Here is a 27,380-nt window from a genome sequence, read left to right as displayed (position 1 = left end):
AATTGGCAATTCTTAAAAAATGGTTGGGGTTATCGAAGAAACGGGAACGGAAATTACTTCTAAAGTTCGAAATCTGTAAAAAAATGAATTTAGCTAAATATCGAAAATGGTCGAAATTTTAAGAAGTATTGCAAAAATTTCAATTTTGAAAAAGTTGTGTAAAAATCGACAAAAAAATCCGAGATATAGGTCTCGACGTATTGGTTCCAAAAATATAACGTTTACGATCCAGACGCAACATTTTCGAAATATTTGATTTTTAAAGCAGATTTTAAAAAAAACTCAAAAATTTCGATATTTCAGTAGGCGATTCTGGGAAAACAGTTGGAGTTATCTTGGAAACGAGACCAGAAGTGACTTCTAGAGCTCGAAATTTACAAAAAAAATTGGTCGAAATTTGAAGACGTATTGGAAAAACTTATATTTTGAAACAGTTGTCTACAAATTCTCAAAAAATTCAGAGTTATAATAGATCTTGATTCTCAAAATATTATGTGTTTACGATCCAGGCGCAAAATTTTCGAAATATTCAGTGTTGAAATAAGATTTTTAAAACAGTTCAAAAATTTTGATAACAATTGGCAATTCTAGAAAAACGATTGAAATGACTTCTAGAGATCGGAGTCTACAAGAAAATGTATTTAGTTAAATTTCAAAAATGGTCAAAAATGGGCCGAAATTTGGAGGTGGGGGGAGCATTGGAAAAAATTCCAATTTTCAAAAAGTTGTCTAAAAATCCATAAAACATTCTGAGACATAAATCTCGACGTGCTGATTCCAAAAATATAACGTGTTTACGGTGCGATTAAAAAAAGTGGTAATTCAAATTCAAATTCAAATATGTAAAACTCAAAATTAGAAAAATAATTTTTTATTTTTCTAATTTTATGTAGTAACTTTTCGTAAAATCGAAAAGTTACTACATAATCGAAAATAGAATAATTGAAAACTGGAAAAATTATACAATCTGGAAATTGAAATAGATAAGCAAAAATGAAAAACCGAAAAATTGAAAATTTGAAAACTCGAAAAATTCAAAAATTTTGGAATCTAGAAATTGCAAATCTGAAAGACGAAGTAACGAAAAATTTTGAAGTCCAAAAATAGACGAGTTGCAAAATTTACAGCTGGAAGTTCAAAAAAAAGCTTTTCAAAAAATTGGAACAACGAAAAAGTAAAAATTTAGAAACTGAAAATTCGAAAAATTAAACAAGCAAAAATCGTAAAATCAAATAATTACAGATCAAAAACTGCAAATTTTAAAAGTTGAAAACTCGAAAAGTTGCCAATCAAAAATGGAGTTATTGAAAAATTGGAAAAATTATAAAATCACAAAATTGAAAAGTTGAATAATCGAAAAGTTCAAAATTTAAAATCAAAAATTCTGAAAATCATAAATCGAAAAATTAAAAAAAAAAATTGAAATCAATCAATCAATCAATCAATACTTTATTGATGTTAAAAACTACAAATACAGTTTTACACTAATCGAAAAACTCAAATGTTGAAAAATCGAAAAATTCTAAATTTAAAGATTGGAATTTCACAAAATTATAAATCGAAAAGTTGAAAAACCGAAAAAATCAAAAACAGAAAAATTTCGGCATCTAGAAACTGCAAATCCGGAAGACGAAGTTCGAAAGATTGAAAAGTTGAAAAGTCGAAAAATTCAAAAATTCTAAGCTGGAAGTTCCAAAAATTGCAAATCGAAAAATGGAAGAGACGAAAAAGTAAAAACCGAGAAACTCAAAATTCAAAAAATTCAAAAAACAAACATTTGTATGAATCGAAAAATGGAAAAAAATTGCAAATCGCAAAATGAAATTGGTGAAAAATTGGAAAAATTAGAAAATCTAGAAACTGCAAATAGAAAAAGTAAAGAAACGAATAACTGAAAATTTGATACATCAAAAAATTCAGAAATTTTAAATTGCAAACCGGGAATTTGAGCAAACGAACATTTTTGTCTAAAAAATCAGTAGTTGAAAACTTCAAAACCTTAAAAATGCAAATCGAGAAACTGAAAAACTGAAAAATTAAAAAATGATTTTTTTTAAATCTATAAATTGCAAATCTATAGGACGAACTAATGAAAAATTGAAAAGCTGACAAATCGAAAAATCAAAAAACTGACATCGAAATTTCAATTTCTGGATGTTTCAGTTTTTCGATTTTCCAATTTTTCATTTCTTTGATTTTTTGGCTTCAGTTTTCCAGTTTTTCCTTTTTTCGATTGGACAATTTTTCGATTTTTCAATTCGTCGATATTTTAATTCTTCTTTTTTTGAATTAGTCGATTTTTCAATTTTTAATTTTTAAATTTTTGGACAAAAAGAAAGAATTTTAAAAACTGTAATGTTGGAATTTTTGATGCTTTTTTCGTGTTTTCGACGTTTTCTTTTTTGAAAAAGTAAAAAATCGGAGAATTGAAATTCGAACAAGTGAAGGGACGAAAAACTAAAATATCGAAAAACTGAAAAATCTAAAAATTATAAAATACAAAGATCTAATCTAAAAGATGACGAAACGAAATCGAAAAATCGAAAAATTGTAAAATTTAAAACTGGAAGCTGAAAAAATTATAAAGCGAAAAATTGAAGAAACGAAAAATTAAAAATCGAGAAACTGAAAATTTGAAAAATTGAAAAAACGAAAAATTATGTAGATCCAAGAATATAAATGTAGAAATTGCAAATAGAAAAGTGTTTACGGTGGAAGCGCAACATTTTCGAAACAAGGTTTTAAATCAGATTTTTTAAAAATTTCAAAAATTTCAATAATTCAATGGGCGATTCTTAAAAAACGGTTCGGAGTAATAGAAGAAACGAGGCCAGCAATGACTTCCGGAGCTCGAAGTCTACAAAAAATGTATTTAACTAAATTTCGAAAATGGATCGAAATTTAAAGAAAAATTTCAAGTTTTTAAAACTCTAAAAATCCACAAAAATTTCAGGGATATATAGGTTACAGAGCAACATTTAGGAAATATTCGGTTTTACAATCGTCTCAACCTCACGAGTGGCCACTGTTCTGACCAGAAATAAAGGCTTAAAAAATAATAATAACAATGATAATCATTAATAATTAAATTAAACAGACTGCGAAGCATATTTAAAATTCAATGATTTTTTTTTTAATTTTCATATTATTAAGTTTACTATTAAACTAGCTGGTCACATTCTAACCAACTTAATGCATAAACAATATAATCCCCTAATGAAAAACTGAAACCGGAGACCTCACCACAAACATCTCCAATTTATTTTCGTCCTTATATCTCGTAGACAACATCTGGAACATTTTTTCTCCTCCAGCAAAAAAAAATCTCTAAATTGCTTCCATCCAGAAACCACAATTGTCCCTAACCGTACAACAAAAAAAGAATCCATTTCCCCATTTCCGTCGCCGCACCCCTCCCACCACAAATTTTCCTCGTTTCTATTAACAACCCCCCCGCCCCCCCTCGACACCTCAGCCATAAATATTTCATAGAAATGGGCACGTGTCCAACAACCCCCGCCCCTAAATAAATAATGCAATTGATCGATGATGCCGCAACTGACCGGAAACCGCATAAAAACATGTTTTTATTACGTTCGCAGAATCCGGCGCCGGAAAAAAGGAAGGAACTTTTTCAATATATCGTTTTTCATGGCGCCGTTATAAAGTGAGCAGCCACTCCATATTTCATGACGAGGCTCTTTCGCGATGGCTTTCCGAATGATCCGGATTTGCATGCGAATGGAAAATGTGGATAATCGCGGCACTTGACACGGGGTGTTATGGGGGCGAGGACGGGGAGGCGTAGTGAGATGTAAAGGTTTGTTGTGCGAAGCAGGTGGTTAGTAGGGGAGCGGAGGCAAAAATCTCGTACAGAAAATTGATTGCACCTTAATCCAACGATTTTTCCGCATTCGGTTTGATAAAATTTTAAAATATAAATAATCGCAAAGAATTTCGGGTTTTAGTAGGTAAACTGTTGTGAGGAGGGGATTGATGGGGTATTTACCTTGATCGAGCGTTTCATTTTAATCCGACTATTTGTTTTGGTGGATTTAGATAACAAAAGGGATAACGTTTATGGGCTTTTGTAATTTATGGCCGAGGACGATTTTATGACAGGTTTTATCCCATTTTACTATTTTCGTTTAGCGTGTGGTAACGCAATTTGAATTTTGGTGAGTTGATAAAATTTCGAGTGCGTAAAAAAATATTTTACGCTTCGTGTAGAATCGAATATTATGATGCTTTATAAACGTATGAAATGTATTTTTTGCTGATTTTATAATTTTTATTTTGTAGTTTTATTTATTTTTTAATTTTACTCATGAACAGTATTAGCACTTTATTTTATATCTTGCAAACTACGGAATCGATTACTTTGAAAATTTATGTTTACGATTATTGATTTATGCGAATGAAATTTTACGATTTGCCTCACTTTAGTCAGAAATATCAACTATAAAAAAAAAGTTCATGTGATTTCACTGAAATTGAGGAAACAATGCATTGTATATACAATGCGGTATTGGGTCTTGTTTATTTTATCATTGTTTGTATAATTCTCTGGGTTTTATAATTGTTGGAATTGATTTAATTTTTTCGCTAATGAACTAGAAGTTATGAACTACAGAACTGGAAATGTAAGACAGCTGGGATATCCACAGAATTAAATAAAATTGACGGTGCATGCCTGGTAGAAAAGTTGATCAAATAGAGATAAAATAACATTTTTGTATGTTTTTAACAAGGAAGACAAGTTTTACTTTAGGAAGATTTATTTTACATAAATTTTTTATTAAATTTATTTTCATTCGTGTTATATTTCTTTCGTTTCCACTTTGGATATTTTTTTGCACAGTTTAACAAATACAGTCTACAATTCAACATTTTTGACATAGACGAGTTCTAAAAACTAAAGCCCTTGGCAAAATAACTTTTGGAAAAAAAATATTTAAAAAATCGTGAAATTTCGAAAATTTCTTCAACTAAAAACATCGTTTAACCAAAAAAAGTGTTTCTTAACAAAACAAAGATTTTTGAGAAAAATGGTCTTGAAGAAAATTCTTCTGATGGAGGCTCACACGCTGGTTTTTCTTGTAGCGTAGACAAATAGAAAAAAAAGTTAGACATTTTTGAAAAATTAGAAAATTTTTAAGGATTTTGAAAACACCAACTTTTTCGTAACTTCAGAATTTAATTGTTCGGGTTCAAATATTAAAACTTTAATTTAAAATTAAATTCTCTGTTTTAAAAATTATAATAACTAAACAATGTTTGATGATGGCGAAAATAGAAAAAAAAACTATTGGAATCGTATTAATTTAACTAAAAAACAGATTCTAACGGGCTTTAAAATATCTTCTAAAAATAAAATAAAATAAACTGATTTATGGTGAAATTTCGAAAATTTCTTCAATTAAAAAAAATTACAGATGTTTGAAAATCGGCGTGATCAAACTGTGTTTTCGTAACCAAACTACCAAGATTTTTGAGAAGTATGATCTTCAAGAAAATTCTTTTCACACACGTTTTTATGTCAAAACAAAATAAAAGTTTAAAGTAAATATTGTTGAAAAATTGGGAATTTTCTAAAAATTTTGAAAATAATAAAACGTAGATTTGGAAGTACAATATTTTGTACTTATACTTCCACTGTACTCATACTTTTCATTGATATGAAAAAGGAAAGTTGTAAGGATTTTTGGAACATCAAATTCCTGGTAATTTCAAAATTTCATTGTTCCGATTAAAATGTCAAAATTGTTAAAATTAAAATCTGTTTAGGAGCTTAGACATATCTCTAACAATAAAATAAAATAAATTTTTCGTATACAACAAAAAAAAGACGCAGACAAGTTCTACAACTAGAATACTTGGAAAAATATTTAAAAAAAATTGAAGACACTGAAATTTCGAAGATTTCAGTGTTAAAATTAAAACAAATCACGTAAAAAAATAGTCTTGAAAAAAATTTTTCTAATACAGGCTCACACATAGGTTTTTATTGTCATAAAACAGAAAAACAGAACGATAGAAATTTTTGAAAAATTGGAAAATTTCTAGAAATTTTGAAACATTATTATAAGACGTATTTGGAAATATAAAATAATGAAAAAGAAAGTTACGAGCATTTTAAGAATCCCAAATTTTTCATAATTTCAGAATTTAATTGTTCATTTTCAAATATAAATTTTTTTTTAATTAAATTCTCTTTTAAAAATAAACTAAACAGATTTTGAAGGTTGTGAAAATCGAAGAAAACTCACTGGAATCGCTCCACTTTAACAAAAAAGAAAAAGAAGGCTTTAAAGTATTTTCAAACAATAAAATAAATTGCAGTAAAAAATTTTGGACATTCACAAGTTCTAAAAATTACAACAATTGGAAAAATACTTTTTGAAAACAAACTGATTTGAGAAATCGTGAAATTTCGAAGATTTATTCCATTAAAAAAAATAATACTAATGTTTAAAAATCATTTAAAAAATTTTGGAGTAAAAAGATGTATTTTCGTAACAAAACTTCCTTTTTCGTTGTTTTCACTTTAATTTTTTCAATTTCTGGACTTCAAATTTTTCAATTTTTCGATTTGCAATTTTTCAATTTTGCCATTTTTCGATTTTTCAGTTTCCCAATTTTTCATTTTCTCGATTTTTTAATGTTCATTGTCTTGACTTTATATCACAAGTTTTCGTTTTTTACTTCGTTTATTTTTTCAAGGTTTCTTCCGATTTTATGATTTTTTGTTTGTTCTTTAATTTTTCAATTTCTCGATTTTCCGATTTTTAAGTTTTTCATTCTGCTATTTTTCGATTTCTCAATTATCCGATTTCTTTAGTATTCACTATTTCGGTTTTACAGATTTAGTTTTTTCGACTTTGCACTTTTTTGATTTTGAAGTTTCTCAATTTTTAATCTTTGGACTTTTTAATTTTTCTTTTTTATACTTTTTCGTAATTTCATTTTTGAATTTGCAATGTTTCCATTTTTTAATTCGGAAACTTGAAAAATCGAAAACCTGAAAAATCGGAAAAATTTAAAAAAAGTAAATTTACAAAACAAGAAACTTCAAAATCGAAAAAGTGGAAAACCGAAAAATTGCTAACCGAAGAATCGAAGAAATAATGAATCGAAAAATTATAAAGAAGAAAAATCGAATCGAATCCAAAATTGAAAAACCTAAAAACTGTAAAATCGGAAAACTATAGAATAGTCAAAAATGTAAAACTGAAAAACTGTAACATGAAAGATGAATAATTGAAAAATTAAATAAGGAGAAATTCAAAAATTAAAAATCGAATAAAATCGACATGAAAAAGTTTCAAAATCCAATAAACGAAAAACGGAACTATTCTAATATCATAAATTGAAAAAAAGTGAAAAATTTTACGTTTCAAAAAATGAAAAATAATAAAATCAGAACCTTGAAAACTCGAAAAATTGTAAAAATAAAGAATATAAAAACCTGAAAGAAAAATTGCAAATAGAAAATTTGAAGAAATAAAAAATTAAAGAATCGAAAAATTGAAAAATTAGAAATTGAGAAATTCAAAAGTTGGAAAGTTGATTTTGAGAAATTTTGGTATACTTCAAAACTCGAAAAATTCAAGAAACAAAAAAAAAAATAAAATTTAAATTTTTAATTAAAACTTACGCCACTGGATTTAATTTTACAGATGTTATCAGAAAACAAAAATTGCGTGTGTTTTAAAAAACGTACTAAACGTAATTTGAAGATAGTAAAACCAGAGAAAAAATCATTATATGCTCTGCAATCGCAACACTTTGGCGAATAAAAAAGGATCCAGATGGCTTTAAAATCTTTTGCAACAATAAAATAAAATTAACGAAAGTCATTGTATTCAATAAAAACATTTGAAAACATTTGGAAAAATATCACTTAGAAAAAAAAAAAAGAAGAAATTATGAACTTTTGAAGATTACTTCAACTAAAAATATATAAAAATACATCACAAATGTTTGAAAATACTTTCAACTTCAAATTCTACAAAATTCGACGTAATAAAAGTGTTTTCGTAATAAAAATTCGAATATTTTCGAAAAAATCCAAGAAAATTATTAACATACTTAAAGCCTCACACACAGATTTTTATTGTCACGTAAAAAACAGAAAATAAAAATTCGAAGTTTTTGACGACTTGGAAAATAAAAAAAAAATTGAAACATACGCTGCTAAATTCGTTGTACACAGTAAAACATTTTAGAAGATTTGAAAAAATACATTTTAGAAACAAAAATAATTTGAAAAAATCGTGAAAATTAGAAGATTTCTTCAATTAGTAAAAATAAATGTTGGCCTACTACATATTAAAACAATTTTTTAATGGGAACAAACATATTAATTTTAATATTTGCAAAGTAACGCTGTATTCACAATTTTCTGAGCAAGTATTTTTTAACTAAATAATAGAAAAAAAGACAAACAGCAGTGGATCTCAGCACCTGTTTCTTACTAAACTTTAATGTAATAAATCAATAATGTAGTCGAAAAATTAGTAAGAATGTTTACAGCTATGTCGGAAAATAAATGAACGAAATGTAAATAAATTCAGATCGTTTCCCGAGAAGCAATTAGTCAAACCAGCGGTCACTCCACCCCGGCAAACTTTAAACAACTCGCCGCAAAACACAAGTTCTTGACGTTATCTCAAAATATTTTCGTCCCGTTTTCCTTTTTCCATTAAATCCGCCTCACCGACTTAATTAAATATTTGCAAATTAATGCCTTTATCTCCACAATATGCCGTTTGGTATGCAACATTACCAACCTCCGTCTCTATTAAAACTCCCGCATTAATAATTAAATTTCTCAAACAAAGAAAGTTGAAACGAGTTTTCTTACAGCCGCCCGCCGCGAAACGACGACAAATTTCGAGCTTCCACTCCACAACAGGAATAATTATTTCCAAAAGAGCTTCTCCTCACTTGCATACATAATTTTTGCGAAAAACGCAATCGGGTTAAAATATTCATCAGTCGGGATACTTTTTCCATTAAAAGTTTTATAATGAGGAGCTAATGAATCTCCCGAGTTGTTTACTAAGAACTCTTCGCTAATGGCGTCGGAGAGGATTTTGCTTTATTTTGACGGCAAGAGGTCGAATGTTTTAATAAAAACAAAGATAAGCTCCGCCGCATCCCCTACAAGATTGTTTACGGAGTCGTGTGGATGGCGTTTGGTTTTATTGTGGTGATGTTTGATCCGGGATTCGGCGTCTTCCAACAACTCGGAAGTGTGGTTGGTTGCCTATGAGCGCTTGGATTGACGTCCCGGTGACCTAATCAAACAATTATTATGGTTTCGACCGACGTTATGATTGTGGAGGACCCTCAAACCGCTCTAATCATCCTTAAATAATGCGGAAGGCTGTGTTGGTTTAACGCAGGATGTAAACTTTGGGGATGATTACTTATTAATCGGGAACTATGTGGAGGGTTGGATGGGAAAGTTTACGGGTAATTTTGGAATATTGGACTAACTTTTTAGTGCGATATAGAGGGGAGGCAATGATGAGAAGAGTGATTTTAGCTTAAACCGAGACACAAAAAGAGAACGATTTTGATAAGGAATATAAATGTTGCCCGCAAGAACAATAAAACCGGATTCTTATTGATCATGTTTTAGAAACAACTTTCTTAAATCCAAAACTACTGCCAGTTTATCAGACATTCAAAACAAAAGAAATTGTAAGGAAGTCTTCCCGTGCACTGCGTTTCGTTTCGTATTGTTTTATTGCTTCTAGAGACTGCACCCGAATAGAGTAAATTCCACGATGTCTCCACTCGCAACCTCGTTATTCGCCGGTTTAAGAGAAGCGTTTAGTTAAAAGGATAATCTTCTATAATCGTGTGTTATGTATGCTGCTCACGTTGTGTGTGTTGTTCACATTGAACTCATAATAAATGGACATTTTTTCACTCTTTCCAGTACTCACATTAAGCCAAATTATACAGGTTGTACATATAATTTCGTAGGAATAGTGGGTAAAGTAATTAATTCTAATCAATACACTAATTCTAGCCTAAACAATGACTTAATTTTTTTTCATCTATACATGCCTTCAGTGTTGATTTCCATAAAAAAAAAACAGCAAAACTGAGCTAAATAGATTTTCATTTTACGGGTGTAATTTCAACTTTGAAAAAAAGATCGACATTCCAATTGATAGATTATGTCTAAATCTCTGGGGAAGACACAATATTTTTTAAAATAAGTGATTGTTTAGTGTTTAATTAATCGCTCATTCTTCGAAGGAATTTGCGTTTTTAGACGAGGAGAGAGCATTTTTCGCTTCAATTTTTGTATCAGTGCAAAGACAACATTGAGCTCTATGGGGAAGACCCGGTCATTTTTGTTTAAAATTTATATTTATCAAAATATTTGCTTTTTAAAAAAATACTGACTAATGAAAATAAAGTGAAACTAGGCAACCCTATTTACAAAGTTTTCGGTTTCAATAAATGGCTGAGTTTTACACAGCAAGAAGTCATGCCGACCGACCCTTTCAGGTAATCAGTCCAGGTACTTTAGGTCATAAAACTCCTAAATACTCTTAGCTGACCAATATTGTTGGAACTCTTTTACAAGTCGACTTCTTTCATTGCTGACATAATTTGATTTAAAAGTATGCAAATTTTTATAATTTTATATATTCTACTAAAATATTTTCTTTGAAAAAATTATTCAAATATTTTTTATTAATCTGTCATTTTATATATTAATCAATACACAAAACTGACAAGATTTAGATTCTCATCACTTCACTAACCACTTATTTACCTGAACAATCATATTTATTTAAATTTAATTTCTTGATACTCTTTTCCGCACCACCTATGAGGTAGAGTATTATAGGCACGTTTTTTACGTGATATCTCCAGTAAACCTATTCCAATATTACTATTTATTCCTGTGTGTGTTTATACTAGAAAGGCAAAAGATTTATATGAACTACACATGACGCGAATGCAAATAAAAAATTTTAATTGTACAATTTTTTCTTTACAATTTGTCTAATGGGTTGACTTGTTTAATAACGAGAATCTACTCTCTCCGGAAGTAAGGCATATAAATAAAATTTTTCTAGGGCTCTATCATATTATTTTCCCAAAATTTATCATCTCGTTGAATTAAGCATTATCTAAATTGGACATTTTATGTATTTCTACGATAGCGTTTTTGTTTATTAAGCCGTCTGGCGATGCCGCTAAAAATGTACAAACCGCATTGTCTTATTGTCAGTTTGGTGTTACTGCAAAATACTTCAGTTGCCCTTGCTTCATTTTCTATGCAAAGATTTTTGGAGAGTACATGCTGAACTATATTTGCAAGGATGTAAAATGTTTTTCACAGTACAGTAGAATTAGCCGTGTTACTTGTTCTCTCATTTTGCAAATTTTACCAAAATAACGTTCAGTTAGTCTAAAGGATTTTTCTGCGCACCATTCTGGATTATTGCGTTCGCCAATTGTGTTTTGTTCGATTAAAAAGAGATCAACGTTTGAAAGTTTTTTGAGAAATACATTTAGCGCTGTGACATATCAGGTATTTCAACTGCCTCGTTATCGTCGCCCGAGAACTTGTATGATCCACAGACCGGAGCGCGCTCAGGCCAATGTCGACTCTATAAGCCTCCAGAAATTCTGCGGGAAATAATTATTATTTAGATGCTTTTGTTTACACACGTCTCACATGTTTCACTCGATTTTGACACTCAACTATTTTTTTGTTTAACTAAGAATTAATACTTTCATTGCGTTTGATACTAACGTCCCAAATTAGCAATACTAGTGGAACAGTAATCATGCAATAGATTTTTTTGGGAAAGTACAGTTATTTTTATGTTTTAGCAGCAATATGTTCTACTTTCTATTAATTTTTACATATTTTTAGTCACAATTTTGGTAGTTATTTTTTACTTTTATTTTTAGCAATAATAAATAGTCCAAGCATGAAAAAATAAAAAAAAATTAAAATTGGAAAATCTAAAATGTAGAAATCGAGAAATTGAACAACCGTATAATTGAAAAATCGAAACATCGAAAAACTGAAAAATCGAAAAATTAAAAAAAAATGGAAAATCAGAAATTTAATGAATTCCGAAAATTGATAAACTGAAATATGCTTAGAAGAACAAAAAACTCGAGAAATCGAAAAATCTTGAATTTTAAAAATTGAAAAATTAAAATATCGAAAAGTTGAAAACTTTGCGAAATCGTATCATTGAAACATCGGACAATTGAGAAATCGAAAAATAAAAAAATGGAGAAATCGAAAATTTGAAGAATGGAAAAATTGAAAATGTCAAAAATTAAAATACTGAAAAATTGAAACATCAAAAGTTGAAAAATCGAAAAACCGAAAAGCCGAAAAATCTCAATAATGTGTTTATAAACCACAAGTTCAGGATTATGCTACTAAAAAATTGATAACGTCATCTCAAAATTTTGCCGAATAAATTCTACTAAAAATGTGCAAAATATGATGAGTTTTTACTTGTAATTTATCATTGCATTCATATTTTTTAGATTTGCTTATATACCTAGGTGGCTCAAAAAATTAATGAATGAGTCAATTTATTCTATTGATTAAATCAGGAACGACTCACTCCATTTTCTCAGAAATTTTGGGAATACTGTTATCTTTAATCTAATCCGCATTGATTTACGTGTCCTTGCAAAATGTTGATGATTTCATCACAAAATTGTGTACCTGAAGTAAAAATTTAACTCGAAAATGCTGGATATGTTTCATTGTATTTTTGGGTGCGAGGGAAGTTCTGTCGAAACAACTTTCCACCAATTTTTTTTGCTGTTATATTTGAACATAAACAGTTTATTTTATATATTTTTAAAACATTATAAAGAAAACAAAAAGTTGTGTTCGACTGAACCTTGTGGGTTTCTCAATCTATTTTCCGCAGCATTTTAAACTTTCAACTCAATTTCTTTCAAAATTCGTACAAATGGATTTCGATAGTTATTTCCCCGTACCCTTCATTTGAAAATAAATAAGCTTATCTGGTGTTGTTTACCGATTTGCATTTTATGACGGACTCCCTACAGTACATAATTCTTCTCACTGAAACCGATTTTGGGGGCGACGACTGGGGACCCTTAAGTTTAGTAGCTGAAGTTATGCGGAATCAACATGAAGATGTCAATGGTTTAATTTCCAACGTAAGGAAAATATGTCTTAAAGCTCATTTGGGGATTCAAATATTCCGGGAAGCCTTACCGGATCGTCCATACAAAAAAAAAAAAAAAATCGGGACGGCAACAGACTGATAGACAGATAGACGGAAACGGCAGACCCATTTCTTCGTAATCTATGGGTCATGAAACGTCTAGAAAATGTAAAAGTACAGCGTCGGCACATTACAATACTTCCTAATACTTTGCTTTTTTTTTCTTAACCTAATTGCAAAATCGATATTTTCTATACAAATTTTCCATTTTAAACATGTTTTAAGTTTCATGTTGTGAAAAGAAGTCTACACATTTTAAAACAAAAAGGCAAAATCTAAACCCGCCCACCCACCCTATCTCCATTGTGATGATTTTTTTTCATTCGCCCTGAACCAAGAGGATTCAGCTTAACTGCAAAATAGTTATTTATTTATAAGAAATTAAAAATATGTTTTTGAGCCTCGTCTTGTTCAAACAATACTATGTATATTAAGAAAAAAAAGGCAAATTATAAACCCCGCCTACCCACCTCATCTCAATTGTGATGATTTTTTTATTCTTAAAACATGTTAAAATGGTAATTTTTGTAAGGAAATATGGATTTTGCAATTAGGCTCCGCCCACAGGTCTGCCATCGAATGAAAGCTTCGTTACTATTTAGATCAGGACAGTTATGGGTGGGGCTTAATTTTGCCTTTAATTTTTTTTTAATATACATAGTATCCTTTGTATAACACGATACTCAAAGAAATGTCTACATGGTAATTTCTTTTAGAGAGAGAAATAATAAGAATTTTGCATTTAAATTCCACTCCTTTGACTCTCGACAATCACAACTGAGATAGGGCGGGTGGGCGGGGCTTAAATTTTGCCTTTTTTCTTAATATACGTAGTTGACTTTTCAGAACTGGAAACTTAAAACATGTTTAAAATGGTAAATTCTGGTATACAAATATCGATGTTGAACAACACGATACTAAAAAACATGTTTTTAATTTATCGTATGGAAATAAGGATTTTGCAGTTAAGCACCGCCCCCTGGGCTCACAACGAATAAACAAAGTCATCACAATTGAGACAGGGCGGGTGGGCGGGGCTACATTTTGCCTTTTTTTCCTAGTATGTGTAGACTTATTTCGACAACAAGCGATTTCGGATGCGGCGGCTAATGTATTGAATCTCTCTGACATATATACCTTCAGCCTACTTATCCAGTTTGGAGGATGTTTTGCATAAAGTTCTATCTACTTATATGGATCCCGTAATGGAGCAATTGAACTCTCTTAATACCGTAGTTACTAAGTTATCTACTGAAAATAAGTCATTGCGTACGGAAGTAACAACAGACTGCAAGCTGATGAATCAAAGCTCACCCAAGAAGAGCAAAATATTAAAAATGCTGAATCCCTTCGCGTACATTCCGCTGAATCAATAATAATAATTAAACCAAAAAATGAAGAACAATCTGTTGCGAAAATTAAATTAGATGTAATTGGTTTCATTGATCCAACGGTAGGTACAAATTGGAAAAGTGAAAACTTTGAAGGATGGAGGTGTATTGCTGCGTTGCAAGGAGATTAAGGAGCTTAAGAAAATAACACAAGAGAAATTATGAAAGTTTAAGCCGCGCTTGCGTGTTGTCGGTATGTCTTCAGAAATAAGCGATAATGATATAGTACGATATACCTATCACCAAAAAAAATGAGCTGATTTTTAACTCAGAATCTGATTGTAAAATACTAAAGGTGTTTCCACTTAAAAAGAGGAATGATTATTTTCAAATTCTACTTGAGGTTGATTATGTAAAAAAAAAAACTGATTTGATGATTTAGTTTTTTGTCTGTCAGTAGTCTGATTGACATTTGCTTTGAACTCGATTGCCACTTTTCTACTTCATTTATTAGATCAGAATTATTATACGCAATTTTTTAATCAAGCAAACAAATCTTTTAATTTTGTCAGCATAGATAATTTGTCATTGTGACAGATTCGCAGATCATTGCGACATTATTAAAAAGAAAATGCCTAAAATAGTTTTATTGCAACAAAATATTGCAATAAAAAGATGTTTTTTGCAGTTTCGAAAAGAGAGGCCCGATCTTTCTTTCGAAGAAGTAACTTTGAGGGTCTCGAACATATTTTCTGAAATGTAAAAATACGCCGTTAAATCTTTTTTAATTTTTTTCTCATAGGTCGGAACATCAACTGTGGCGAAAATTTTATCAACAGGGAACCAAAATTTAAAAACATCACTATCTGGCATGCGAAAACCAACGGATTTATTTACAAATTATATGTTTCGGAAAGACCTGCAACGACAAATTTGGCAACTTAATGAAAAAAACGAATATTTCACTATAGATACTCTTTTGGCATATTCTGGGGAACAGTTGGAATTTAAAGGGGGGCGAACCACATTATACAAAATTCTTAAGTCAATGGGCTATAAAAACAGGGTAGTGAATGGTGGCAAAATTCTATGTGAACAAAAACATGTCGTTGTAGCCAAAATTACATTTTTGAGAACATATTTACAGTGAAAATTTGACTTTCGGGTATTTGGATGAAACATGGATCTATCAAAATGGTTCGTCCATTCGTCGCTGGATGCACGATACTGATCTAAAAGGCAATCCCACCAAAATTAAAAGTGAAGGATTAAGGTTTACTATTCTCCACGCGGGTTGTTCAACGGGGTTCTTGGATGGTTGTAACAATTTTTTAAATTCAAAAAATAACGATAGAGACTATCATGAAACGATGGACGGGACAATTTTTCAAAATTGAGTGGTTAATCAGCTCATTCTTGATTTGGCAAAGTTGAACCAAAAATGTGTGATGGTTTTAGACAATGCACCGTATCATTCGGTTCAGTTGGATAAACCACCCACTTTTTCTAGTAAAAAATGTGAAATGCAGGAATTAAACATTGTGATGAATTTGACAAAAAAATTTCGAAGAAACAGTTGTGGGATTTAATTAAACCCTTCAGAAACAATAGAAAAAAAAAAGATATTTGGTAGAGGAGACATTAAGGAAAAGTGGGCATGAAGTTCTTAGATTACCTCCGTATCATTGTCAATATAATCCAATTGAAATGGCGTGGGGATTTTGTAAGAACTATTACAACAAGCATATAAATTCTCAACCTTCATTAAAAAATAGGGTGGAGAATTTATGGCTTGAGGCGCTTTCTAAATGTATTCCAAGCATGTGGCAAAAGTTTTGTAAACATTGTGAAAAACTTATTTTGGCAGATTAGGAAAAAATATGGAAAATCTTTCGTACGAATCTATACCTCCTTTCATTATTTCGCTAGGTGAATCTGATTCAGAATCTCAATTTGAAAATGATGGTAATTATACAGATTTTCATAGCGAAATAATGGAAATGGAGTGATTGTAGCTTGTCGGGGGGTGATATTTTTACGCATCTTGGTTATTGTTGCTGAAAACTGAAAGTATTTGCAACAAAGTTTATATTTCTGGCATATTTTTTAACCATTAATTTAATAAAACATAACCTAACGAAAAAAGTTCAGGGAATTTTTATTCTTCTGCATCGAATACCAACAAACTCACTAGATTTTCATGGCCAACCCTACTATATAAAGATCGTGAACGGATAATATGTCGATTCTGGAATGCCGCAGGGTTCAGTCTTGGGGCCCCTTTTGTTTGTTCTTTTTTTAATGATATTGCTTTCCAGTTAAATGTGAATTATTTAATGTATGCAGATGATATGAAGATTTTCAGTACGGTTTCGGTCAAATATCTGGATTTTAGCAAAATTTAATGGTTATAATTTTGTTTCCTCATTTATATTTATATTTACATATATTTTTTTGTAATATTCTGTAATTAGGGCCTGCCCTGTAGAATATTTTTTACAATAATAATAATAATAATAAATAAATCCAACGAGGGTTTAATTCTTGGCACAACATAACCCAACTTTCTAAGTTCACCCAGAAACAACACATAGTCAGGTACATACATCTACGTAATTTGGTGAACGATTATTCATTGTACTGATATGCCCAATACAGTTTTTCCATTTGACAAATGCACGATTTATCTCCCACCCTATCAATTCATCCATCACTTGCGGCGCTCAAAGGAGTTTGTCATCATTTTTCTTGATTCCACGGTTTATACTCCTCCGTGTTAATTCGATGGGTTTTCACCAACTGCGTATCATTTTTGAAAACAACGAAATTTGATTACTTTCGTTATATTTTTTTAGTTTTGCGGGAATTTTTGTACAATTTTTAATTAATCAATTGAAGTCTTGAGCCGGCTTTGATGTCGACTTTCTAGAATTTTCCCCAATTGTTCGACTCTCCATCGCCGCTTATTCAGTTTTCTGAAAGTAAAATCCACGTCCTTTATTTTTATTAAGAACCTAAAATAAAAGGAATAATAAAATTTGTAATAAAGTTTCTTATAAAATTGCCAGAGTTGAGTTTTTTAAGGAATGTCAATACGTCTCCGGCTACCCCTTTCAAGACCATAAAAATGGCCTCTGTATGTATTCGTGAAATAAAACATAAATTAGTTTAGAAATTATAGCTCCTTTTTGAATTTGTAGCCGGAGATGAAATTTCTGCATCCTTTTGAAGAAGGACCTTTGACTAATTCCTTTCAACGCAAGATGCATGTTGCCTCTGGTTTCAGCGTTTTATAAGTTATGATATTTTTTGTGTCATTTGCGAGCTTCCGGACGACTTCTATAAAATCGAATCCGTTGGCATAAATTAGAAAAATCAGCCGAGAACGCTAATAATTACTTTAGGGTAGGCTGTCGGCCGTGTCAGAAAGGTTTATTGACGAAAAACAGAATACAATGGTGCTTTTTTACAATATTTCTCTGTCGCTCCACAAAAAAAATATCATTGTCTACAAGCTGCCAGTTATAAAAATACTTCTTTAATATTTGATTAAACAACCCCGGTACACCACGACACACATGTAAATATAAACAACACCGTTAAAAGGTCATCCCGAATAAAATTACTTTGTCGATCAATTTACCAGACGACGTGGCGCCTAATGTGAACACCGTAATAACGCGAGGGATGGAAATCGACAAACGCTGACGAGGGTTAGGGTTAGGGTTAGGTCTAAACCTCCTTTGAAAACAAAACAAAAATAAAACTGCTGCTAAATTAAAGAAGGAAGCAAAAATATTTCAAACGCTCAAACTTTCAGTAAGATTAATGACCCTAATTCAATTTCGGCGCAAATTTACTTTGTGTGAAAGTTGGATTCACAGACAGCTGTCGCTCCAGTTGCCGCTACAGCAATTAAGACGCACATTTTCACGCATGGGTTGGAATTTGTTTAAAAAGTGCCTTGTGTGCGCCATAGGTTGTATAAACAGTATTGATAAAGCCTATTTTTCTAGCTGAATAACAAAAAAAAATCTAGAAAATTAATAACAAACGAAATAAACATGATATGAACTTGCAACAAAATGAAATCCAAATAACTAAAAATTAAATCAAAAATCTGTCAAAGAGAATCGCTTTTGTCAGTTTCTTAAGTTAAACTTAAACAAATGCTGCGCTTTTTATGAATTTTGTGCGTTACTTTATCATAACCTGTATAATATGATCAAAATTTCCCTGGGGATTATTAAAGTTAAAATTTAATTATTCCTTAATCATTTGCGACTTTTAAATTTGGTCATATTTACAATGCTTATTAAATACCGACTTAATAATTGTTTAAAATATACAAACTGTGAAATTACTGGCAACGGTGTTACAGTTGACGTAATATTCCTTTCACTACAAGATATTTAAAACGATTTAAATGGTACATTTTTGTCGGGAAACAGCGATTTTACAATTAAGCTCCGCCCCTAGGTCTGACAACTAATGAAAAATTCATCACAATTGAGATTGGGGCGGGTGGGTGGGGCTTATTTAACTTTTTTTTCTGAACATATATAGTTTCCATGATAAGTATGTGTATTGGCAAATGGTGTTATTTTAAGCTTAATTTTACAGTAAAAAATGTCGAAGCTATTGTGAAAGCCGTCCTAATTTCTACACGTTTTTTATTTTATTTTTTATAGTTTCTCCAGGAGGTGCGAACAATCATGTCGACTATTTATGATTTTGAATAGAAAAATGAGCGAATTTAAGAGGCGCCGATTTTCAATGCGCTGTAACTCAAAAATCCTCTATAGTTCTTCTTGTGGAAAACCTGTTACTGTATAAAATCCATACTTCTTGACATGCAAATATTTTAGAATGCGCCTTTGAACGTTTTCAACGTTAACACAGTGAACGTTATAACCGGGAGACCAAATTGTGGCGGAAATTCCAGTCTAGAACGTAGGTACAACAGCAATCTAATCTTAAAAAAGTATCAAAATTACTAAAATGTTTGAGCTTACCAATTATAAAAGCCTGAGACTTAGAGGCTGCAAATACAATGTATTCATACTTAATGGTAATAACTAAAAGACAATCTGCTATCAAACACAACCCCTAGATCTTTTCGTTTATCAATACGATTTAACACGGTGTTTTTTAACTTGTAGTCAAAGTTTGAAACATTATGCGTAAGTGAAAATGACATTATATTACAATTCTCCTTGACTCGCCTGAACAGTTTCATGTCATCGACATATAGAAGACAAGAAGACCCTCTATTTTCTGAGATGTCTTTTATAAAGATGATGAACAGCAATGGGACGAAAAGTGAACCCTGGGGCACGCCTGGAGATACATTGATGTTAACAGAGCTTACATTAGAGCAAGTGACTGACCAACACCTTACTATAATAATAATAATAATAATAATAATATGTTTATTGCCCAACAGCTCATATGAACCTATTACAGAGCAATTGATACAAACTAAAGTATATTATCAATACAAAAAAAAAAGAAAAGTAAATAAATAAATACAAATAAATATACCGAATACCTGAATAATAAGCCTAAATTAAGAGTTACTTAGCAAGTAGAAAACAGACGAAAAAGATAAGATAAAGTAAAAAAATAATAATAATAATAATAATAATTCTAAACATAAGTGATAATTAATAATTATTCTCTTGCGAAGATACTTAAAGCTAAATACTTAAGATCTTTTAGATTTATATTAAAAATGTCACAATCTCTCAGTTTGTTGTTAAAATTACTACACATAACATTAATCGGGCTTTTTACCAAAATATTTGTGCGAGCGGTGGATAGATGCCAAGGTAACGAGTGTCTGTTATTTACACGTGGTACATGAAAGAAGATTTTGGCCAAAAGTTCACTGCACTCAATTTTATAATTGACGATTTTAAAAAGAAACATTACAGCACTAACTTCTCTTCTAGCATGTAAAGACGGTATATTAAACTCTCTTTGAAGTATCAAATTGTCACATCCTCTAGCAGGGTAGGTGCCATATTTTTTAAACCATAAATATTTAAGAAATTTTTTTTGAACTGATTCGATGACATTAATATAGCAATAATAGATTGGATACCAAATTAGGCAACCATACTGTAAGCGTGATATAATGTACGTATTAAACAGCATTTTCATAGGTTCAGTAGTAGTGAAGTCACGACATTGTCTAATTATAAATCCAAGCAAAGAGAGTGAATGTTTTACTACTTCATCAATATGGAACCGAAAAGAGAGCCGAGAATCAAAATAAATTCCCAAATCTTTTACAACATCACACCTGGTGACGTGTTCTCCATTTATTGTGTAATCAAATACAATAAGAGATTTTTTATTACCAAATGACACAATTTTACATTTACTAATATTCAAGAAGAAGTTATTATTAGAACACCAAATTGTAAGTTTATGTAAGTCCTCCTGAAGTTGCAAAGCATCATTAAGATCATTTATAATACAAAAAAGCTTAGCATCATCTGCATATAATAGAATGTGACAATTCAGTGAATCAGGGAGATCATTGATAAAAACAGAAAAAAGTAGGGGCCCAAGATTGGAGCCCTGGGGAACACCGGATACTGCCTTAAAGAAGAATGATGAAAAACCATTGTAAAAAACGTATTGCAATCTATCACTTAAGTATGATCTTATAAGTTCCAAAAGTTTACCAGAAAAACCGTACGATTCTAACTTTAACAATAATAACCTGTGATCAATTCGGTCGAAGGCCTTTGCAAAGTCTGTGTAAACAGTGTCAACTTGGGACTGATTGTCAAGTGCCTCTGAAAGAAATTGTGAAAAACATGTGAGATTTGTTTCAGTGGAGCGTTTACTCATAAAACCATGCTGTTGAGGTGTTATGTAATTCTGAATATGAAAATAGATACGCGAGTACAGAACTATCTCAAAGATTTTAGCGAAGTTTGAAATTATGGATATTGGTCGATAATTACTGACATTCGATTTTTCACCTGATTTAAATATCGGGGTAACTTTAGAGGTTTTCCATTTTGAGGGAAAAGTACCAGTACTAAGAGCAACATTAAAGATTATTGACAGAGGCTGGACAAACAAACCTGCACAGTCACGTAATAGAAAGCTTGGTATTTGATCTGGCCCTGCTGTAAAAGAATTTTTAATATTACGTAAAGCAGACAAGATGTCTTTATCAGTGATTTTACTGATATTTATGGGAAGAGAGTGAACTCCAGTTGTAAATTTTTGTGACGATGAATTTTGCGACGAAGTGTAAGAAGTCTGAAAATACATAGCGAATGCATTAACTATGTCATTAGGTGAATTTAATATATTATCATTGTAAGCCATCTTACCCGGAATTCTTGTAAGACCTTTTTTGATTTAACATAAGACCAAAATATTTTAGGATCTTTGGAAATATTTGTTTGCATAGAGTCAGTATATTTTTTGTAAACAGCTTTTATTTGGTTTTTAATAATCTTACGGTAATATTTAAATTTAGAGTAGTAAAATTCGTTAAGTGACTGTTTAAATTTTTTGTGATAATAAGATTTAAATTTAATATTTTTAATAATAGAGAGATCGAACCAAGGTGGATACTGTACTTTATCTTGATGATTATGATATACTGGAACATGCTTATCCAAAACTTGATATAAAATGTCATAAAAACGCTCGGTTAGAATATTAATGTCATCAGAAGTATTTAAAACTGACTAATCAATGTTACACAGATCATGATAGAGGAAGTGAAACCTGGCTTTTTTAAAGTTATATACACTAGTATTAGGTGAATTATTAGTGGGGAAGCTATTAAATGTAGTGTTAGTTATGTTAACCACAATAGAGAGAGCAGGGTGGTAGCTAGTTAGTATTAAATACGAAGAATTTCATAAACTTTGCCACATATTGTAGGGGTCATAAAACGTCGAGAAAATATAAAAGCAGCCAGTCTTCCGATGAGCTCCATTACTACTACTAGATGGAGAGTAAAAAAAACAAATACTGCGCTTTTTATGAATTTTGTGCCTTACTCTATTATAACCTTGTATAATATGATCAAAAATGTTAATGGGGATTATTATTAAAGTTAAAATTTAATTATTCCTTATTCATAGGTGAATTTTAAATTTGGTAATACATACTAACTATGCTTATTAAATATTGATAATAATTGTTTAAAATACAAAATGGCGATAGTGTTAAAGTTTTTGTCAGATTGTCCAACCTGGCGATGGGTAGGCGGGGCTTAATTTTACTTTTTTTTCTGGATACATATATGTACGTAACATTCTTTTCACGACAAGATATTTAAGATGATTAAAATGGTACATTTTTGTCGGGAAACAGCAATTTTACAATTAAGCTCCGCCCCTAGGCCTGACAACGAATGAAAAAATCATCACAATTGAGACCGGGGCGGGTGGGTGGGGCTTATTTTTTTTACTTTTTTTTCTTAACATATATAGTTAGTTTCCTTTCAACAACACGTTACTTAACACATGTTTCATATGGTAGTTTCTTGTAGAAAAATAATAATTTTGCAATTAAGCTCCGCCCTTCGACTCACACCGAAAAAAAACAATTTAACCTAATATGATAAATTTCATTTCATTCAATTATGAGAAACCTTCAGAAAGTTGGAAATAATAAATAGAAATAATGCCGAATTTTTTTGTCTTATAAGTTATCTTCAAAATATGAGAAAGTTTTCATAATGGCCGTAGAAAATAGGGGAAAATCCGTAAAAAAAAATCTTGAGCTATAGAAGAAAGGTGCGAAATGACTGGAAACAGTGTTGTCAGTTTTTATCAGATTTTCTAACCTTTCATTATAAACAACTTAACCTAATATTGGGTGGGGCTAGTACCTGTTAAGATTGATTTTGCATTACTAGGTACACACACGCGCTAATCCCTGAAATGGAGGCGGGGTGGGTGGGTGAGATGAATTATATGTTCTTTTGTAAAATGGAATTGGGAACTAAGAGATCGTAGGCTTTTAAATCGTAATTTTTTTGTTATACTACTTATTTGCTGTAACATTTATTTCTTATTTTTGAATAAAAAAATAAAAGGACTGGTGGGTGGGCGGGGCTAATTTTAACTTTTCTTACAGAATCTTTCATAAGAAGGCGGTAGCCCCGCCCACCCACCCCCTCTTCATTCCAGTGATTTCTCTTAATATTGTTCAGTCATTTACCAAAATCAATCTTATTTTGACAAATACTAGCTCCGCCCACCCGCCCTTTATTTTCTTAGGGTGTATGTAATTTATCACAATCAGTCTTGTATTACAAGTACTTTCAAGTAATGAATAATTGCAATAAATTATTTTTAAGTCAAAAGAATTGTTTTGTTTTTCTGTACTAATTCGTTTGCCAAAATCAGTCGTAGGAGTACTAGCCCCATCCACCCACTCTCTCTTTTCTTAGAAGGTATGTCATTTGCCAAAATCAGTCTTAAACTGGAACTGAAGGAAAGAGAGGATGGGTGGGTGGGTACCTGTTAAGATAAAACTGATTTTGGCAAATGACATACCCTATAAGCAAAGAGAGGGTGGGTGGGCGGGGCTAGTACCTGTTAAGATAAAACTGATTTTGGCAACTGACATACCCTATAAGAGAAAAAATGGTGGGTGGGACTAGTTTAGCAGCTACTAGCCCCGCCCACCCACCCTCTATTTTGTTGGAAAGTATATCATTTGCCAAGATCAGTCTTATCTTAGCAGGTACTAGCCCCACCCACCCACCCTCTGTTTTCTTACTAGACATCTCATTTGCCAAAATCTGTCTTAATGACGTACCCTCTGAGAAAGAAAGCGTGGGTGGGGTGGGAGGAAGGGTGTAGTAACTGCCAAGATAAGACTGATTTTGTGAAATAAGATATCCTCTAAAACACGGGTAGGCGGAGTTAATACCTGCTAAAATTCGTTTTATCTACTAGTATCCCTACCACTCGATCTTTTTTTTTGTAAGGTATCTCATTTGCCAACATCGGTCTTACTTTGGCAGGTACTAGCTCCGCCCACCCAGCCTCTCTTTTTTGGAGGGTATGTCATTTGCCAAAATCAGATATATTTTAGCAGCTACCAGCTAGGATAAGACTGATTTTGGAAAATCACATAGTCTGGAAGAAAAGAGAGGGTGGGTGGGCGGGGCTAGTACTTGTTAGAATAAGACTAATTTTGACAAATGAGATCTCTCTAAAAAGATAGAGAGCAGGTGGGAGGTGCTAGTACCTGCGAAGATCAGTTTTATCTTAACAGGTATTAGCCCCGCCCACCCACCCTCTCTTTTCTTAGAAGGTATGTCATTTGCCAAAATCTGTCTTAAACTCGAACTGAAGAAAAGAGACGTGATTTTGGCAAATGACAAACCCTGTAAGAAAAGAGAGGGTGGGTGGGCGGGGCTAGTACCTGTTAAGATATTTGCTATATTTTTTAATTTGTCACATTTTAATTTCAAAGAATTGCTTTAATTTATTGATATTTTGTTGCTTTCAGTAAACGCGAGAAGAAAAGCATGTGCAATATGAATTAATTTTATTGTTCAGGTCGCCTGTGAAAAGAAGTTTTCGAAAACTCAGCATATTGGAACAAGTCTTCAAAAAATAAGTTGAAGAATTCTACTAATATGAAGTCACAAAGTCTGCTCGTAGAATCTTTGCCCAACACCCAGAAGATGACAGATATTGTTTCAAATTGTGTGAAAAGCGTACCATGAAGTCAGTTCCCGATGAGAGTACCTTACGAAAAAGCCACGTAGACAAAGTGTTTCAAAAAACAAAGCAGGCTATTCGTCAAATTATAGGCGATAATCTAATTTATTTTCATGTCGATGAAACAACCGATTCATGTGGACGTTATGTCGCAAATTTGTTAATTGGAACTTTGACCAGTAAAAATGTGGCACTTCCAATTTGATGAGCACAAAAGATTTGGAAAAGACAAATAATAATATCATTACAAGGTTTATTCATGAAGGTTTAAGGAACTTTTTTCTTCCGGAACCAGTTCCGGTTGAAAATATCCTATTAATGTCATCAAATGTGTAAAGCTTCATCCAACTTAATTTTTTTTTCATATCACATACTTGGCTCAAGGTGTAAATAGAGTAGCTGAGGAAATTAGAAATTTATTTCCAATTTAGTCAATAATGTTAAAAATTTTTTTTGTTAAATCACCTTTAAGAGTACAATTTTATCGAAATTCTACGTATTTTTATTTTGTTCATCCGTCATTCTCCGTCTATAGATTGATTGTGTACCGGAAAGGGCTTCCGGCACTTCATTTTCAAGCATTTACGCAAACATCAAATCCGTGCGAATTTTCCGCGACAACTTTCAAACTTTCCACTCCGCCGAAGTTATTTTTCCATTTCTCCCAATTAAACTTACCCAGATGCCGTTTCGAGTTCGGCGTGATCGCACTCTCATTCGAGGTCCCCGCGTCAGCCACTTTGCCAAATTTTTCTCGCCACTTACATGAAGAAACTCGATCGACTACGGCCCGGGTACGAGCTCGTTAGACCCCCGAAAAACTCCATCAATCTTCCCTTTTGCCCGCTCACTCCAATAAATTACCCTCGACCGCCGAAATTGATTTATTTTTATTAATAATCCTGTTTACAAACTCCCCAACTTATTTATTGCGGCACTCGAACTCGCCGCCTCGGCTGCCCTTTAAGCAAACATCTGCGAATCACGTCCACCTGCGTGCCAGGTATATTTTTTGTTTTCCATTTGGAAAAGTTATTTTAAAGGCCCACGGGGGGCCGTATTTCCGAGGGCGAACAGCGGCCGGGGGCGGCTGTGCGTCGCGGGCCGCCGAAAACGCAGAGGGCTGTGCTGGCACGTGATCGGAACCTTGCGACGGGTGGGAGTGTGGTGGTGTGCAGAACGAGCGGAGCGCTACTGAAAGTGGAAGCGCGAAACGGGATGTTTGGGGGCGGCGAAGTCGGCTGGAAAGGGTGGGGATGGGGAGTTGGGGAGGGTATGGGACAGTTCGGGAACGGGAATTTCGGGGGGTTGGATTACCAATCAACTTCACGGTCATTGGGGTACTAAGGTGTCTTGATCATCGGATTCAAGGATTAATAGGTCAGGTCAGGTGTGTGTAAATTTACTCACAATGGAATGTTTGTTTTGTGGTTGTAATTATTCGCTGGCATTTTCATTACCAAATTGGAACTTCCCTTCTGGAATATGATGGTAGAAATGAAAGAAAGTTTGTGTTCGTGCAATGTTTGAGTAAAATTGTCTTACAATTATCATTAGATTGATTTATTTGCGAGTTAAAAATATGAGAAATTGCTCTAAAAAAATTATATTACGAAATGCTTTATTTAAGGGTTCAATGAATATAATCTGAAAACTTGAAAAATAGAAATCCGAAAAATCGAAAGATCGAACAAACGAAACACCAAAAAATGAAAAATAGAGATATCAAACTGAATAATTGAAACATTTAAGAATCGAAAAATTGAAAAATCGAGAAAATTCAAGAACTGAAACATCGAGAAACTGGAACATCAGACGATCGAGATATCGAGAAAAGGAAAGGTCGAGAAGTCAAAACATATATCTATATTTTTTTTTAATTTTAAATTTTTCGATTTTTTTTTGGTTCTTCAATTTTTCTTCCATTTTTCAATTTTTCGACATTTCAGTTTTGGGATTTTTTAATTTTTGCAATTTTAATTTTTTTTTCCTTTTCTCGATTTGTACTAATCCGATTTTTAAATTTTAGGTCATTCAGTTTTTTGAAGTTTCGA

General features: G+C 31.8%; 2 protein-coding genes across 2 annotated transcripts in view; both read right to left on the bottom strand.

Annotated features, from left to right (window-relative positions):
- Positions 1–26,662, bottom strand: part of LOC135137860 (ras-like protein family member 10B) — a 292,378-nt gene extending 265,716 nt beyond the window's left edge. Inside the window, exons 1-3 of the mRNA XM_064067615.1 lie at positions 26,376–26,662; positions 26,241–26,287; positions 26,005–26,127 (exon numbers count right to left, since the gene is read on the bottom strand). Coding sequence (XP_063923685.1) covers positions 26,005–26,127; positions 26,241–26,287; positions 26,376–26,662 — 457 coding nt within the window. The remainder of the gene's footprint in view (positions 1–26,004; positions 26,128–26,240; positions 26,288–26,375) is intronic.
- LOC135137857 (leucine-rich repeat-containing protein 15-like) overlaps positions 1–27,380 on the bottom strand; it is a 116,713-nt gene that overhangs the window by 11,650 nt on the left and 77,683 nt on the right. The gene's annotated exons all lie outside the window — the stretch shown is intronic.

This window comes from Zophobas morio, unplaced genomic scaffold (genome assembly GCF_036711695.1).
Source record: "Zophobas morio isolate AGI-343-1 ecotype UQ-CSIRO unplaced genomic scaffold, CSIRO_AGI_Zmor_V1 ptg000030l, whole genome shotgun sequence".
In the NCBI taxonomy this organism is placed as follows: domain Eukaryota; kingdom Metazoa; phylum Arthropoda; class Insecta; order Coleoptera; family Tenebrionidae; genus Zophobas; species Zophobas morio.
This window is presented reverse-complemented; position numbering and strand designations above follow the sequence as displayed.